General features: G+C 55.6%; 7 protein-coding genes across 7 annotated transcripts; 3 read left to right on the forward strand and 4 right to left on the reverse strand.

The window, feature by feature from the left end:
• Positions 1-174: 174 nt before the first annotated feature.
• F5144DRAFT_602253 (chaperonin 10-like protein) lies at positions 175-686 on the forward strand (the record flags this gene model as incomplete). Its single annotated transcript, XM_066791191.1, has 3 exons — positions 175-468; positions 539-597; positions 662-686. The coding sequence occupies 3 exons, from the start codon at positions 175-177 to the stop codon at positions 684-686; spliced, it is 378 nt and encodes a 125-aa protein (XP_066642573.1).
• A 1,358-nt stretch (positions 687-2,044) lies between these two features.
• On the forward strand, positions 2,045-4,114 carry F5144DRAFT_218620 (glycoside hydrolase family 61 protein). Its single transcript, XM_066783116.1, has 2 exons — positions 2,045-2,518; positions 2,576-4,114. The coding sequence occupies exons 1-2, from the start codon at positions 2,323-2,325 to the stop codon at positions 3,637-3,639; spliced, it is 1,260 nt and encodes a 419-aa protein (XP_066642574.1). The 5' UTR covers positions 2,045-2,322; the 3' UTR covers positions 3,640-4,114.
• Positions 4,115-4,122: 8 nt separating this feature from the next.
• F5144DRAFT_571072 (uncharacterized protein) lies at positions 4,123-5,368 on the reverse strand. The gene has a single exon (XM_066788811.1). It carries the CDS (start codon positions 5,224-5,226, stop codon positions 4,282-4,284), a length of 945 nt encoding a protein of 314 aa, XP_066642575.1. The 5' UTR covers positions 5,227-5,368; the 3' UTR covers positions 4,123-4,281.
• Positions 5,369-5,462: 94 nt separating this feature from the next.
• Positions 5,463-8,849, reverse strand: F5144DRAFT_571073 (SNF2 family N-terminal domain-containing protein). Its single transcript, XM_066788812.1, has 7 exons — positions 8,430-8,849; positions 8,289-8,374; positions 8,136-8,228; positions 7,101-8,077; positions 6,773-7,045; positions 6,614-6,718; positions 5,463-6,567 (listed from the first exon to the last, which is right to left on the reverse strand). Exons 1-7 carry the CDS (start codon positions 8,689-8,691, stop codon positions 5,697-5,699), a joined length of 2,667 nt encoding a protein of 888 aa, XP_066642576.1. The 5' UTR covers positions 8,692-8,849; the 3' UTR covers positions 5,463-5,696.
• A 429-nt stretch (positions 8,850-9,278) lies between these two features.
• On the forward strand, positions 9,279-11,287 carry F5144DRAFT_218791 (transferase). Its single transcript, XM_066783117.1, has one exon. The coding sequence runs from the start codon at positions 9,486-9,488 to the stop codon at positions 10,950-10,952; it is 1,467 nt and encodes a 488-aa protein (XP_066642577.1). The 5' UTR covers positions 9,279-9,485; the 3' UTR covers positions 10,953-11,287.
• On the reverse strand, positions 11,028-14,077 carry F5144DRAFT_648102 (uncharacterized protein). Its single transcript, XM_066792944.1, has 3 exons — positions 11,768-14,077; positions 11,316-11,714; positions 11,028-11,261 (listed from the first exon to the last, which is right to left on the reverse strand). Exons 1-3 carry the CDS (start codon positions 13,898-13,900, stop codon positions 11,103-11,105), a joined length of 2,691 nt encoding a protein of 896 aa, XP_066642578.1. The 5' UTR covers positions 13,901-14,077; the 3' UTR covers positions 11,028-11,102.
• A 1,133-nt stretch (positions 14,078-15,210) lies between these two features.
• F5144DRAFT_488930 (uncharacterized protein) lies at positions 15,211-16,176 on the reverse strand (the record flags this gene model as incomplete). Its single annotated transcript, XM_066785693.1, has 1 exon — positions 15,211-16,176. One exon carries the CDS (start codon positions 16,174-16,176, stop codon positions 15,211-15,213), a length of 966 nt encoding a protein of 321 aa, XP_066642579.1.
• Positions 16,177-16,635: the final 459 nt, after the last annotated feature.

Below are 16,635 nucleotides of genomic sequence, written 5' to 3' on the forward strand. Positions count from 1 at the left end.
CTCTCGCCAGACTCATCACTTCCTCGAACCAACGCAATACATTCAGTTGTACTCCTCAGTCAACGCCCAACTCTTTCACAATGGTGAGTGGACCCCTCCCCGCTACTCGATGACGCTGCCAGAAGCTCTCGCGGGAGCTCTCGGCTCGACAGCGCAGATGTTCGAAACGCATTAATGCCGCCAGAACCCGCCTCCATCCGACCGACCACAGAGGCACTGGCTGACCTTCATTCATCACAGGCCACCTCTCTCCGCAGCATTAAGGCGCTCGTCCCGCTCCTCGACCGCGTGCTCGTGCAGCGTGTCAAGGCCGAGGCTAAGACCGCCAGCGGCATCTTCCTTCCCGAGTCGAGCGTCAAAGAACTCAACGAGGCCAAGGTGCTCGCCGTCGGCCCCGGCGCCCTCGACCGTGACGGCAAGCGCGTCCCCATGGGCGTCAACGCCGGCGACAAGGTTCTCATTCCTCAGGTACGTGGATACATCGGATAGTCTAAGGAGCATATGGCGGCTGTGGCAAGGGCGCTAACACCGCATACAGTACGGCGGCTCGCCCGTTAAGGTTGGCGAGGAGGAGTACCACCTCTTCCGGGACAGCGAGTAAGTCTCCCCACAGCGCATTATTGTACGAGGAGCAGCCTGGGACTAACACGGCCCCTCACAGGATCCTGGCCAAGATCAACGAGTAAAAAGAGATGGAGCGAAAATAGATACCCACGAAGCAACGAATGTGTACCATATAATGTATCAAATCCACCAAACCTGTACGACATCTCAAAGGGCGAATAGTCGTCGGCTGCATTCAACGGCGTAATCTGGTGACCTGGGCAATTTCGCAGATATCGAACAGGCGGTTCGGGTGCATCTCCTTGGTTTGGCTTGGTGCCAGACTGAAGCAATAGAACCCTCTCCACTCCTGCCATTTCTTCGTCTGGTTGCCTGGTTCTGTTGAGTTGGGTGCGCGCTGCAGTTCTGCTCAACCATCCGGCCAATGTCTCTCGCTGGCACAGTCCCAGCTGCGGGCTGTGCCATCGTGATTTGGATCGTGCGAGGCTGGGTAAATAGTGGGTGGTTCGGAGCCCTATGCGCCTTTTGGATGTCGTTGCGAAGGGCTTCGATCCCAACAGCCTTTTTACTCACTGCCCGTTTCGCTTTGCTCTGCTAGCAAACATGAAGCTTGGCAGTTGGCCGCCTTGAACAATGCCAAAACATGACGAACTCACCGGTGGCGCCATGATAGAAAAACCCAGTACGGCGGTTGCGTTCATGTCCGTACTCTTCAAATTTCAGTATCTGAGCTAATGATAGCGATGCCGTGCCACAAAGTTATTACCTGTCAGATGTCTTGCATGACGGCCCCCGGTAATTGGCAGCAAATTGTTTCGTTTCAAACAAACTCAGTTGTTGACAAACGCCGAAGCCCCTGACTCGCTCTCTAACCGCCGTCCTCACATTGCGCGCGAAAGTGTGAGGCGGCAAGCGGCAAACCACCCGAGACTCGGTGCAGTCGATGATCCACCTGCATGGTACCCCTAGGCTCATACCTATTCCCGAGTTGCAGAGTCGGGTCCGGCCGGGCCAAAGGGTGAGGTCGCGCCGACTGATGTCAAGCCCCTTTGTGATACGTTACACGCAGCGAGCGGCAAATTCCTCTATCTCAAACCGCAGCATGCAGGGCCAGCTGGGCGGGTGCTTTCGTCTATTAATTCCTGGGCCACTAAGACATGCCGATTTTCTGAGTGAGATCCGGGGAATGCGGCACAGATGATGAAAGTCGGCGCAACCCCTGGCAGGGTGTCTCGCCAGGGGGAGTATGGAGTTGGAAACATACTTTATTTTTGCGACTGATCAGTTTTGCTTTCTCTTGTCAACTGTCTTGTTTCGGTTTGGGGCTTTAATTAAGGAATGCTTACTTAGCTGTTTGCTCTCTAAGTGAGAACCTCCGCGCCTTTCATTACCCCCCTCCTTTTGTTTCTATTCCGGCTGCTTGGAACTGGCCTCCTGTGTTCGGCCCCCTTTTACGACTGACTGCTCTTCTCATATAAGAGACCAGAGGTAATATTCAGTCTGAACTCTGTTTGCCCTGCTTGCAGGGCTCCACATGATCTCTCTTCCAGTTTCATCAGCTTTAAATTCTAGCCACTCCTTCGAGTCCCTTCGTGGAACCCCCCTTTCGGATACCCATTTCCTCGCGTCCGTTTCCCCAGGAAAGGAAACATAAATTCTTCCCTGGAGGAAGGTTACTCCTTCGTTCAAACCGGCAGGGATATTTTATTGCTATCTTTCTTTCGCTCAAGGGCTGGCCGGTGCAATCTGGGATCCACGATGCACTCCCCTTTTCTTTTCGCGCTCGGTCTGGCAACCAGTCTCGCCCCCTTTTCAGCAGCGCATACTGCATTCACCACGCTTTTCATCAACGATGTAAACCAGGGTGATGGCACCTGCATCCGTATGGCAAAGGAGGGCAATCTTGCCACCCACCCTCTTGCAGGCGGGCTCGACTCCGAAGACATGGCTTGTGGTAAGTCGCGTGCCCTTGACTACCATGTTCTTCTCACGATTTAACACGAATTTCTAGGACGGGATGGACAAAACGCCGTGGCCTTCTCGTGCCCGGCGCCGGCCGGCGCCAAGCTGACCCTCGAGTTTCGCGAGTGGGCCGACGCCGCGCAGCCCGGGTCCATCGACCCGTCCCATGTCGGGCCCATGGCCATCTACCTCAAACAAGTTTCCGACATGCAATCCGACTCGGCCGCCGGAAAAGGCTGGTTCAAGATCTGGGACGAGGGCTTCGACACCGCAGCGGGCAAGTGGGCAACAGAGAAACTCATCGACAACAACGGCCTGCTCAGCATCAACCTACCCTCCGGCCTCCCCACAGGCTCCTACCTCGCACGGCACGAGATCATCACCCTGCAAAACGTCACCAACGACAAGACCGACGCCCAGTTTTACGTCGGCTGCGCCCAGCTCGCCATCGAGGGCCCCTCGGACTCCCCCATCCCCTCGGACAAAACCGTCCCCATCCCCGGCCACATCAGCGACCCGGCCGACCCAGGCCTGACCTTCAACGTCTACACGGCCGACGCATCCACCTACCCCATCCCCGGCCCCGCCATCTTCTTCCCCACCTCACCCACCCCCAGCAACCGCAACCGCCAAACCCGCCGCCAACAATCCTCAGGCCTCGTCCCCCCCACCTGCGTCCTCAAAAACGCCAACTGGTGCGCCTCCGCCCTCCCCGCCTACACCGACGAAGCCGGGTGCTGGGCGTCGGCGGAGGATTGCTGGACGCAGCTGGAGGCGTGCTACGACAGCGCGCCGCCGTCGGGCAGCAAGGGGTGCAAGGTGTGGGAGGAGCGCGTGTGCACGGTGGTGTCGGACGGGTGTGGGGCGGGCAGCGTGCGCGGGCCGCCGGTGGTGGAGGGGCTGGGGGAGGGGGTGGATGCACCGATTCCGGGGGGCAGGTTGCCGGAGGCGGTGAATGCGGGGCAGAGGGGGACGGAGGGTGGTGGTGGTGGTGTTGGGGGGTCGCCGACGCCGGTTTCTGGGGGTGCGGGTGCGGCTGAGACGTCGGGGTTGGAGGGTGGGAAGAGGGTGCGGTGTCGTGGGTTGGAGGGGAGGAGGGCGGCGTTGCCCTGAGTAGGATGGACGATGTGATTCGTTTTTTTCTTGAGTTGGTGGGTTTCGTGGTGTGGTGGTGATGACGGCTTGGCTGTCGGTTCGATTCTTACGAAGCATGCCCTGACAATGCTTTTCGCTTCTGATATGGGCTCGGTCCCTCTACTTGTTCGGTTCTTCCCCTTTCATCTCTACCGCTGTTTACAATGTTTAAAGAGCGGTTAGAGGATAGTATCAAGCGTGTATTATTATGTTAAACCTGTGGTTGCTTAGCCAACAATGTTGAACTTTTTGACGCATGGCTTTACCTAGCTTCGGGGTTGCCAGAAGGGGGGTGTGAGTGTGAAGGGGGTAGTTGGAGAGTGGTGTCCGTCTCTTTCGCTCTTTTGCTGTTTCTGTGTTTGTGTTTTGTGTAGAAAACGAGGACAGAAGGCTTCGTTTAACTTCCTAGGGCTGTCGTCTAGAGTCTCTACAGAAGGAATTACAAACTACGAGGTTGGGAAATTTAACGGTAGCACTTATAGCTAAACACAACGGTTCATTTCCCATTTACTGTAACATACAAAGCCGCATGGCACAGTTACGTCCTTGTACATAACGTGATAGAATCCCAGGAGGATCAGCTTCCGTGCTCAACAACAATCATATCATATGCCTTCCAAGTTACTCCTCCAACAAGTCCTTCAACGCCTCTGCGACCGTCCGGGTCGGCGCAGCTAGTTTCAACACCTCGCTGCTCGTCGCGGAAGCCAACCATTTTTCGTCCTCTATGGAGTCCAAAGAATGCTTCACGGACAGGAGGACTCCCTTTGCTGCTGGCATTGCCGCAATCATGGTCTCCACCCACGACATATCCCCGAAACTGACATTCTCGACCCGCGTGCCAATATACTCCTCCACCAGCTTCACAATCTGTGGCCCAGTAATATCCTCAGGCCCATTCACAACATACCTCGCTTTGTTGTGCGGGGAGGGATCTGCTTCAGCAAGAAGGTGAGCTGCCAGAACACCAATCTCCCATGGGTCGATGATGGCCAGCGGGGCGTGCTCTGGCACCATCAGCCGTAGCGTGTCCTGCTTCCCAGTTTTGCGATACTCCTTGATCAGCACCGCAGCAGGACCGACAGCAAAGTTGGCGAAGAGGTTTGGCTGAAGCGAGGTCCACTGCAAGGCGGCGAACTCGGGCGAGCTGAGTAGAGACTCGACCGCCCAATGCGTGCGTGGGTAGTAGGCGACGCAGTCCGGCCGGACGTTTGCAGCCGCTGTAGAGATGCGGACGACGTACTGGACGCCTGCTTGGAGCGCTGCGAGGTGGAAGCCCGATTCTTCGGGGAACTGGTTGGGTTCGGTGTGGGATGCGATGAAGGCTCGGGTGACCCCTTGCTTGCGTAACCAGTCGGCAGTAATTTCCACCCAGTTCTGTTCCAAGAACTCGACGCCCGGGAGGCCTGCAAGCCGTTGTGCCACGGGGTTTTCCAGGGATCGTGTTAGGGCGAGGATCCGGCTGCCGGACAAAGCACTGCTTGTTTTCAGCAACTTGGAAAGAGTCTCAACTACTCCTCTACCGGTGTTGCCAGTAGCACCAACAACAAGAATGGTTGCAGCCATGGTAGCAACGGTGAATGGTAAGTAGGTTGGGGGGAAAAATGTATGGTTTATCGTGAAGGGGACTTGAGAAGTACAATCTTCGGTTCAGAAACCAGCCCCCAAATAAGGGAGACACATGGCGTCATTATATCTATTCATTGTCGGGCGTGGAATTTCGGACATAAACCTCAGTCTGCCGTTGGATATCGCCGAGATCACGGAATTTGTCAGACGGCCCCCAATTACTTCCAGAAACAGTCCGGTCTCCGCCAGGTTACCAGTACCAAGTTTATAAGCAGCGTAAAGGCTGGTATAGCTATGCGGACAGAATAATGTTGCTCGGGGGTTCTGTGTGGGCATGTCTGACAAATAAACTGTTATAGCGTATTGGTGACAACCGTAGGGCACCAGAATAGCTCCATTCCTCTTGCCATAGCAAATATCTGTACAGGTGCATCCCCAAATTACGTCTTTCTAAAATCTATCCCACTTTAGGCAAGCAACTTCAGAATATCAGCCATTCGTGTCTCCTTCGTCTTCTTCTGCTTGGTCTGCTTCTCCTGGAAAGCCTTATTGACAAGCTCTCTCTTTTCCCCTTGGATGTCAAGCACCCGCTCTTCGACGGTGCCCTCCATTACCAGGCGCCAGACCGTCGTGGGCCGGGTTTGACCCAAACGATGGACACGGTCAACAGCCTGGTCCTCGATGGCAGGGGCCCACCAACTGTCGGCGAGAACGACTGTGTCAGCCGAGACCAGGTTCAGTCCGACACTGCACACGCTCAGACTGGCGAGCATAATGCGGGTAGCGGGATCATGGTCGAGAGCGCGAATCGCGGCATCGCGTTTGGACGTATTCATGCTGCCGTCGATGCGGGTGTAGGTGTACCCGGCCTCGTCTAACTGCTGTTGGATGACGGTCAGGAACGATGTCCACTGAGAGAAGATGATCACCTTGGATCCGTCGTTTTTCAGAGTAGCCTGGAGAATCTTGAGCAGTGCTTCCGTCTTGGAGCTTTTTGTCTCTGGGTCAAGGTTCTCCTCTTCGTCTTCGGCAGAGTGCTCAGGCGCCGGTTCGACCAGCTTGTCCTCGGCCAGCTCGGCGCGGCACATGGGGCACTTGTGCTGTATCTCAATGACCTTGGAGATACAAGCACGGCAGAATGAATGCTTGCAGTGAGTGATGACCGGGTCCGTCAGGTGTTCCATGCAAACAGGGCATTCCTCTTGGCTCTCGATTATGAGCTGAAGGGCTTGTTGCAGGAGCGCACGGTTCTCGTCATTGAGCAGGACAGTTCCCTCCTCCTCAAGGAGCTTCATAAGATCGGTAATGCGCTCCTTACATAAGGTCCAGTGGTTGCACCTGTATTTGTCAGCCCTGGTCTGTTAAAATGAGGAAAGGCACACACGTTTGGCGAAGGCGAAGGAGTCTCTCGAGGACGCCTTGAAATCTGCCCTTTTGGCCCAACTTCGACTTGTTCTGAAATTCCTGCAGGGCGCCTTGGGCCTCGGAACTGTCCAGTGTTAGCGGCATCCCAAGAGGCTACTGGCATGAGCCATATACATACAGCAAAGCCTCGTATTTCTTCTTTTCGCCCGCCCAAAAGGTAATACGGTGAATGTATTCGGTCTTGGCCGGAAGTTTGAGGTCGACGAATTTCATGTCCTTCCGCCGACGGAGACAGACATCTTTCATGAGGGACTGCAACAAGGCCTCGGCGCGGGTCTCCCCGAGCGCCAGCGGCCGTGCAATGACGGTGTTGAAAATATCAGACTGTTCAATGCCACCTGTAATATGGAGGAACTTGACAAGGGAGTGAAGATCCTTGATATTGTTGACGCTAGATGTTTTGGTCAGTTAAAGATAAAGGTGGGTCACGCTTCAAGCTTGCTTACATTGGAGTTCCCGTAAGAACCCATCTTGATTTCGCCTTCAGCTTGCAGGCAGCCTCGGCCGCTTTTGTTTTGGCGTTGCGGATGGTGTGGCCTTCGTCTAGAACAACCCGGCGCCAGTCAAGTTTGGACAGGGGCCCGCCCATTGCTGTGTCGCTAGTCAGGGTGCTGTAGCTTGTGATGATAACCCCAAAGTTCTTCAAGGACTTGGCGGCAGTCTGCCGGGAGGCTCCATGATAGACGAGCACTTCAGGTAGATGTTCGTCAAAGACGTGGCGCTTGATTTGTTGTTCCCAGTTGCTCATCACACCAACTGGCGCAACGATGAGCGTGCTCCCCGGCCCGCCGGTCATAATCAGACTGATGACTTGAAGCGTCTTACCGAGGCCCATGTCGTCGGCTAGGATGCCGCCAGATAGGAGGTCAGGGGGCGCCGCAACGGTAAAGTTGGTGGCAATGTTGACGTATCGACCTTTGGCATCGCGCTTCCAGAGCTGGACAGAATCTGGGGAGCCTGGCTCCGGAAACACGGGGTTCTCCTTCGCTGTGAGCCAAGCAAGGCCTTGGAGCTGATACGGCAGCAGCTTAGCGCACACTTTGTCGGGTTGTTCGGCCTGAGGCATTCCGGCAAGCTGATCTTCATCCATGGCCAAACTCTGGGCAATATCTCCGCCGGCACGGAAGTTGACAGCTTGGCTGGTCTGGGCCAGCTGCGCCAAAGAAACCTCTTCTTTCTCAGCAGGCGCAAACCCAGCAGTACTTCTGCCGGCCTTCAAACCCAAAGCTTTCCGTTGTTGGTCGTTATCCTTTCGGGTCTGCTTGAGCTGTGTGGCCTTGACGAGTTTGTCTTTCTTCAGACGCTCCTCCAGACTGGCCCGGCCAAGGGCGTCGCCGGTTCCGTAGATGTACATGCGAATGGGGCAATCGTAAAAGCCCTTCTCGCCGGTGAGTATGGCTTCAATAGTGATGTCATTGTTATCCTGACGACTGTGAGCACTCCTACATCAGGCTGGGGATAATTGCAATACCTGGACGTACCAGGTATGGAGCAAGCTTCTCAGCTACTGTTCTCGGGATGTGTCCGATCTGTCTTCCGAGTACATTGTCTACCCGAATTGCATTTGGGTCATACTGGGGATTTCGGGGTTAGCCGAGCGAGCGGAGGCCGGCACCGAGACATGTCGAACGCACTTGATTCGAGGGCTCTCTTTTACAGATCACCACTTCGCCACCCGTAGCCATGCCATTGTAATATCTTACACCCACAATTTTGCCGTCTGTAGAGTGTTAGACTTGCGACATCTAAAGTGGGCAACGCAAACAAAACCATACCAAAAGAGCCATACAACTCTCGTTGGGGGCCATCGTCACTTTGGGTGAGATCCTGCGTTGAGGGTTCGGGCTCATCGTTTTCAAGATGCCTTTGAGTTGCATTCGGTACCGAGGTCGCACTGGATGACGATTGACCCTGAGGTGCGGCGGGTTGCGACCTGTTTGACGCAGAAGCATGGCGCGGTGACTTGGCGGGTCGGGTGTTCTCGTCACCAACGGTCAAATCGACGACCTCGCGGGGCCGCTTGGTTTGACGCGGCATTGCAAGTCAGTTTAACTCGGGTCAAAATGAAAATACCAGAATTACAGATCACTGCAGCAGTTCCTGAAATAAGACGTTCCAGATTCAATGAGACATGCGTCCCGCAATGATGCAGAAAGTGTGGAACGCGAGGAAGCGTGGATTGGCTGCTAAAGAATTGATGGCTGAAATGGGAAAGTGGAACGCGAGATCCCGGTCTGGCGATGCGTGTGCACGTGATTTAGATTGGGGTTGGGATACAACCCTAACCCGATTGTACCAGTATTAATAGCCTGGAGGAAGGGAAGCGGGGGACGAGCAGGCCCCCAATCCGACCCGACGCTTTTCCCATCCTCCAGCACGCACCACCCTCTAGCCAAAAAGGGCCGAACCTAAGATAAAATAAAAGCAATATTCAGGAAAAAATAGAGATGGAGGAACAAGATTCAGATAACAAACGCCGAGTAAAGAGGGCTAAAAACGAAGCCCTTTAAACTTCCGGATATTTTCTTTTTCGTTTCTCTAAATCGAGCATCTACATCCAAGTATGTACACTTGGAACCTGGCCTTTTTGACAATATCTGCACAGTACTTTTGATGGGTCCATGATCGGCCTTTTTTTCCCGTCTTGGTAGCCACGAGCCATGGCAGCTTGGCTATGTAACGCTGCGCTGATATGGTGGTCAGCGAAGCAGAGAGCCCAGGAGAGTGAGCAGGGGGCATTTTAATGTTATTAAAGAGGAGGTGATGTGAGTTGTGAATTAACTGATCTTTACTTGTTCTCTTGAACTCCTTTATGCTCTGCTCTGCTCAACATGCCGGAAACCGAGGAGTACCAACTTCGCCCGCTGGGCTGGGAGAACGACCCGGAGGTGGAGAGGTCGAGGTTCTCCAGCCTTGATTACCTTGCTGCCTGTACCTACAACAGTTACGCTTTATTTTTTAAACTGAAAGATGAAGAGAGGCCCCGGACTCTTGCCGTTTTGAAGGAGGGCCTGGAGAGGACATTGGCACAATGCAGGCAGTTGGTCGGGACGATCGAAAAGAACGACGACGACGATGACCACTCCTTCGTTAAGAAGCGAGACAGCACCGTTAAACTTGTTGTCAAATATTTCGAGGCAGAAGACGACACACCCTCCATGTCGGACATCGAGAGGGCTCACTTTGCCTCGTCCTCCCTCGGAGACACTGGCCGTTTTGTAGTTGAGGGCATGTCATACGGCGAGAAACCCGAGTGTTTCCCAAGCGCGAAGCCCGTTGTTTCGGCGTTCCAGGCGAACTTCATTACTGGCGGGCTCATCTTTGTCGCCAACACCCATCACTACTCCAACGACGTGATGGGATGGGCCAACTTCGTCTATCAGCTAGCCGACAACTGCAATTCCATCGTCAACGGGACCGCGCCTCCCTCATGGGACTCTGCAAACTTGGATGCAACCCGGTTCACTGCGTCAGACGTCCCCTCTGCATCAAAGGTTGACGGTCCCACGTCCCCGGAGCGCCATCCTCTGTTGCGCGAACATGCTGCGCTCTTGTTCCACCTCCCCAAGAGCAAGGCTGAAGAGCTAAAGGGGCTCGCTACGCCGGCCGGGCAAGATCAGACTATCCCTTGGGTTTCGACTTACGATGCCTTTTCAGCCCTTCTATGGCGCGTCATCACCCGGCATCGCGTTGCTCTTTACAGCCCGGACCCTGAGGAAACACCCACCCTGATCGAAGGCATCAACATGCGGACTCGAACAGACCCGCCCGTGGCCAACCGGCTGCAGCGCAACTTGTTCTGGGCAGCGATCTCAGCGAACTACCCGGGTCCCCTCACTATCAAGGAGATTGCCTCCCTAGGAGACGCGGTCCCTCTCTCCCTTCTGGCGACTAAGATCCGCTCTATGACCAACAGTATGGACCAAGCGGCGCTGGACCAGGCCCTTGCCATGCTGGCTCCCATTCGCGACAAGACCTGCCTGTTTTCGAGGGTTGACTCGTTCCCTCCCCTGACGGTGGTTATCACCGACTGGCGGCTAGCTGCCGTGTGCGAGAAGGCTGATTTCGGTTTTGCCCGGCCCTGCGCTTTCCGGCATTTTTTCGATGCCGTATCCGAGGGGATAATTGTGGTCTACCCACCTCGCATGTTTGGGAGTGATACCGACGAGGGCTGCGAATTTGTGGTCACGATGGAAAACGAGATTGTTGAGGCAGTCCTGGATGATCCGGATATGAAGGAGTATTTCCAGTTCAGGGGGTATGAAGTGAAAAGGGGCGTAGAGACTTCGTCGGGATGAATATCAAGGAGGAGGCCGAGGCAGTGAAACGAGATACATAGATCAGAGTATTGCTAACAATTGCAGTTCAATTACAAACTTTCCCCCAGTTACCATTACCTCCCTACATTACTCAATGTCAAACAAACTCCAGCTTAATTCGTCACTTGCTTAACCACCCAACACACCACCCAACAGTCCACCGCCGCCTTTCTTACCGCCCTTCAGGCTCTTAGTAAAGGATCCGAGACCAAGGCCCTCAAGGACACGGTTCAGGCCAAGGGTTCCAAGTAAACCATCGACAAGGCCGCCAAGTCCAAGTCCACTCAGCTATCCAAAAGTTAGCATCGTGTCTCTCATCCAATCTCTTCAAACAAGACTTACCAGTCTGCCCACAAGGTTAAGCACACCAGCCAGCAACAAGCCGACAGCCGCCAAAATCTGGAACAGCGGCTCATTCAACAAACCCCAGAGCGGGTTCAGCTCCTTCTTCGCATGGGGCATGTCCTCGAGCTTGCGCTTGGCGTTGTCGATGCACTGTGTCACGTCGCCGGTGAGGTCCTTGAGGACCTCGGCGAGGTGGTACTCCTCGGGCGTGGCCTCGCGCGCCGCCGTCTTGTGCTTGGCGTTGGCCGAGATGCGGCCCTCGGGATCGAGCCCCTTGATGATGCCCTTGGCTTCGTTGAGGATGCGCCCGCCTTCTTCGATGAGCGGCCGGACTTCCTGCACGAGCGCCTCCTCGTCGCGCTCGTCTTCGGGGGTGCGCTCGGCCTTGTCGATTTTCTGTGCTTGTTGTTAGTGGGTACTGTGAGGGTAAATATCTTGAGGTAGCTTACCTCGGTGATCATCTTGCAGATGGGGCGGATGCTGTCGAGACACTGCTCAATGCAGATGGACATCTGCACAGCGAGCTTCTTGTCCTTCTCGGCCTGCTCGCGCTTCTCCTTCTCCTCTGGGGACTCCTCCTCCTTAGGTTCCTCGGGAATATCCTCGAGGAGGGAGCAGTGGCCGACGGTGTTGCCCTTGTAGTCGACAACGTCTCCGTCATCGTCAATGTCCTTTCCGGAGCAGATGGTGAGCTCACCCGAGGTGAGCTTGCCGATCAGGTTACCGTCTTCGTCGACGACGTTACCCTCCCGGTTAACGCGGCGGCCAGACATGGGGTTCTTCTTGCGCTCCACCTTCTCAGGCTCCCAGCGCTCGGCCTTGCCCACCGTGTTGCCGTTCTTGTCGAGGATGTCGCCGTCCTCGTCAACAGCACGGCCAAACAGGACCTTACCGTCGCCACTAGTCAGTCTGCCGACGATATCCCCAGCCGGCGTGACGATGGTCCCATCCTTAGCAACGGTACAGCCCTGGAGCTCAGCGAAGGGGCCTTCCTTCAAGCCCTCACGCTCACCCTCGGGGACAAGCTCAGCCCTACCAAGAACATCACCGCTCTCGCTGAGGACATTCCCCTGCTTATCACACATCCTCCCAACCATCCTCTTCACATCCCCCTCCACCACCCTCCCAAAAATCGCCCCATTCCCATCCACCACATTCCCCGCCTTATTCACCCTCTTCCCCGCCAACACCGACTTATCCACCTCCGGCTCCGGCTCCGGTTCCGGCTCCGGTTCCGGCTCCCACCGCTCCGCCCTCCCCACCACATTCCCCACCTTATCCAAAACATCCCCATCCGCATCCACCGCCTTCCCCCTCAACACACTATTCTCCCCCTCCACCACCCGCCCCACCACCTCCCCCCCCGGCCCGGACAGCACCATCCCCTCCTTATCGACCACCGCATCGGGGAAGCTCTCAAACGGCGCCGCCTCGCGCAGCAGCTCGTCGCGCTCGGCGTCGGGAATCGTCTCGGCCTGCCCGACGATCTTGCCGCTGCTGCTCCAGATGGCGCCGTTCTCGTCGACTTTCTTGCCGACGAGGTGCTTGAGATCGCCGGAGGTTACGCGGCCGATGACGGTGCCGTCGCGCGAGATGATGTTGCCGCCTTTGTTGACGGTGCCGTCTTTGAGGATGCTGAGGTCCGGTTGGGGGGCGGGTTCGGCCTCGGGCTCGGGTTGGGTGGTGGGTTCGTCTTCCGCGGCGGCGGGCTCGTCTTTGGTGGCTGGTTCTTCTTCGGTGGTGGGTTTGGCTTGTTCTTCTTCGGTGCTGGGTTGCTGCTTGTCTTCTAGGGATTCGATGGCGGGTGGAGCTTCTCCGCCCTCGGTGGCCTTCTTTTCCTGGGGTTCGGTGGTAGTCTTGTCCTCGGTGGCGGGGATGTTGTCTTCCTCCTTGCCTGTTTGCACCGCTTCCTGAGCCTCGGCTGGGATATCGTCGGCTGGCTCCGACGCCTCGACTTCAGGGGCCTTCTGCTCCTCTCCCTCCTCTTGGGGTCTGGGAGAGCCAAACTTGGGGACGGTCAAGTTGGTCCGGGCGGCCTTGAGGAATGAGTTCCGCGCCTCGTCGGTTGGCTGGTTCTCTGAGGCCTGGTCGAATGCCTGTTTGGCCTTTTCGGTGAGTGAAGGGTCGGTTCCAACTTCAGCAGGGGCTTCGACATCGTCGCCGGTCTCTGTTGCTTTGGGCTCTTGCAGCTCAGACTGCTGTTCCACGCCAGGAGCAAAATCCTCTTCTTTGGCCGTCTTCTTCTCATCCTCCTCCTGGCCAAGTACTTCCTGGTGCTCTTCATTCTCGTCGACAGGCTTCGGCTCGACGTCTTTCATCTGGATCGGCTCCTGCTGCTCTTCTTCCACTCCTTCCTGCTGATCCCGCCGCTGCTCTCGGGCCTTGGCTTGGGGATCTCGGTGAGTGTACTCGCCACTCTGGGACCAGTCGCCCGAGCTGCCGCCGTTGAAAACGCCGCCCTGATACTCGGGCACGGCTGGCGGCGAGCGTGGCTCCGTGTCGATTTGGTTCGTGTCGCCCGCCTCGCCCTTGTTGCAGGGCCAGGAGCCGGGCGGCGCATTCTTCTGAGCGATGTTACTCATTGTGGAGAATTGGTTGTCTTAAAATGGTATAATATGAAATGAGACTAGTAGTAGTATCAAGGGAAGTTGTTCTGTTGATCTTGGTATGCTCGGCTGATGTTACTTTTGTAGATCTGATGTGTGTTCTAGGTTACAGGAACCATTTCCCTCCGAGGGTTCTTCCAATCATTTAATCCTTTTATGCACATCTCGTCTCTACTGGTGAACTTAGACGAACTGACGACATAGGAGCCGACAACTCTTGCATGAAGACCTGACTATCTCTCAACGTCATTCACAAGAACTTACGTCAGGAAGGGGAGGAACGGACAGAGCATCCGTGTGCTCATTGGGCAATTGCCCTGTATTTCTTCCGATGGGCGTTTCGATGTCGAGCGTTCATGCTTGCAAGATTGTTCAGCTAGAACCGCTCTCGATCCACAGGACCCTTGGATCGAGAGTTGCCACACCGAGACGGGATGACTTCATATTTCCTCCCCGCCCCAATAGGGACACGCGGATTTTCTTGCATAAGATGGCTCCGCCGCCTAGTAACTTAAATCTAAAGGGGGTATGCCTGCTTGTTCCAAGTTGTGGCTTCAAAGGGCCGGCTAGTTGTGGCTTGATGGGTGGCTGGCAGATCGGTGTCCGAGGACGCAAGTGATACGCACGTCTCTCGGGGCTGGTGAAAGCCTGGGGAGGGTTAGAACCAGGTTTTGCTCGAACTTGTATGTGCCTAGGTGCTATACAGGCGAGTATCTTCTCCGTTTTGGTACTCGTTGACCGTTTCGCCATGTGGCTGCTACAGGCTCTTCTAGTCTTGAAAGAAGGGGGCCCAGCTAAGCCAGCCCACTGGCTAACCACAATGGAGCTAAAGCGGCGGGATGACTCGCAGGGCCGAGGCCGTTTGAGACGTCATGTCAGGGGTCGGTATGGCTTGACTGTGGCTCTCTGGCGCTCCTTGTGTGGCTCAAAAACCTGCTTTTGCCGGGTTGGTCCCCAGTGATCTTTTCTCCCACACACACCACATCTCCGTTTAGCCACCCCCCCAGGCCAGATCCGCACGGGATGCCTTGTCACTGCTTGTGCTATACTGGTCTATTTTGGACTCGGAGACTTTAGTCCTATCTAACCTACAGGAATCTCGATCCGACCTCCGCGATGCCTCGAGACTATACTTGGTACATGAAAAGTCGCGCCGATCCTGAACTCCCCGATTCCGCTCCCCAATCGCGCGCCCTGAACTCCCCAACAGCCACTTGTAGCAACCCTCAAAATAATATCGCCGCCAAGATTCCGTCATACCCTTGCTCCCGCCTCTCGTACCACAACTACGAAAACGATATGTGCGGTGTGGTCTGCTGACCATTAAACACGGTCGGAATTCGGATGGTCAGCTGAATCCCCTCCCTGGTGGACTTGACATCCAAGAAAATATCAGACGGGCTTTCGTTGGGGTTCTCCTTCCTCCACGCTTCCGCATTTTGTCTCCTCTCCTCCTCCGTGCGTCTCGGCTTAGGCTGACTCTCACCACCAGAAGTCGACTGTGATTGGGGTTCCGCCTGCTCCTCGGTTTGCTGCGGCGGCGGCGGTGGCGTCCGCGTCTGGGAAGTAGGCTGTTGTTGACGCCTATCTTCTTCTTCCTGTCCTGATGGTTCGTCGATTTTCTTCTGCGTGCGCTGTCGGGCCTCCTTCTCTTCCTTTTCCTTGCGATGGAGCGGGTTATTGTTGTCGTGGAAGGTGCCGACAACATTCCCACTGGCGTCGAGGATGTTCCCCGCGTGGTCGACCATCAAGGAGCTCGTGGCGCGGCCCATCACGTCAAATAGGCTTCGTGGTGGTGCTGTTGGTCGCGGCCGATCCTTAGGCCACTCGATGTCGGCGACGTATCCTAGGAGTTCGCCGTCATCACCGAGGATATCGCCTTGGGCGTTGGTCACCCGCCGGCCGACCATCGTGGGAAGGTCACCAGCGGCGTGCGCTAGGACCTGCCCTGTCTCTTCGTCTATGACATCGCCGTCTTCATCGATCAGTTTCCCGACGAGAAGCGTGCCGACGAAAGACGGAAGCTCTGGGCGGTCCGTGGCGGATATTTGGATACCAGGCGAGACTTTTGGTGAGATGCTGCCTATCCTCGAGATAGGGGCGACGTAGGCAGGGCTCTTCGGCCGTTTGGGCGTGTCTTCCTTTTGGGTACCTCTCTGGTCTTCTCTCTCGCTGTCGATAACCCGTGATTCTTCTGCCTCAGAGTGCGGTGGTGATTGAGATCCCTGCTCTAGCGGAGACTTGGATGCCATGACTGCTGGATGACTATCTATTGAACTCCTTCTTCTATCTTTGATGGCTAGAGAGTCTTTTTTCTTTTCGTGATTCTCTTCAAAGAAGTCGGCTGCGCTCTGTGGGCCTGGATTGACTCCAGCTTGGTACACTGACTCGACAGGGTCGCCAGAAACAAGGCGCGTGATGATCGATGGGTAACGGTCAGATTCTGGAACCTCTGCTAGATCCAAGCTTGTCTCGCTTGTCTCTCCAGGGTGTCGTGGTGGTGTGGATGCGAGATAGTGTGAGGGAGAAGAAGGGAGGGAAAATGACGTCATGGGGGACTAAGAGGGGAGTTGGGATGAGAGACAGGGGTTTTAATTTGCTCTCAGGAACGCATCAATACGAAATCCCCGCTAAAAAATCAGGAGAAAATGGATACACAAAGCTGTCGGGCATGAGGGCAGCCGAACAACGCTATACTAGGAATACCTACA

Source organism: Chaetomium tenue (assembly GCF_020726465.1).
Source record: "Chaetomium tenue strain MPI-SDFR-AT-0079 chromosome Unknown F5144scaffold_4, whole genome shotgun sequence".
Classification (NCBI taxonomy): domain Eukaryota; kingdom Fungi; phylum Ascomycota; class Sordariomycetes; order Sordariales; family Chaetomiaceae; genus Chaetomium; species Chaetomium tenue.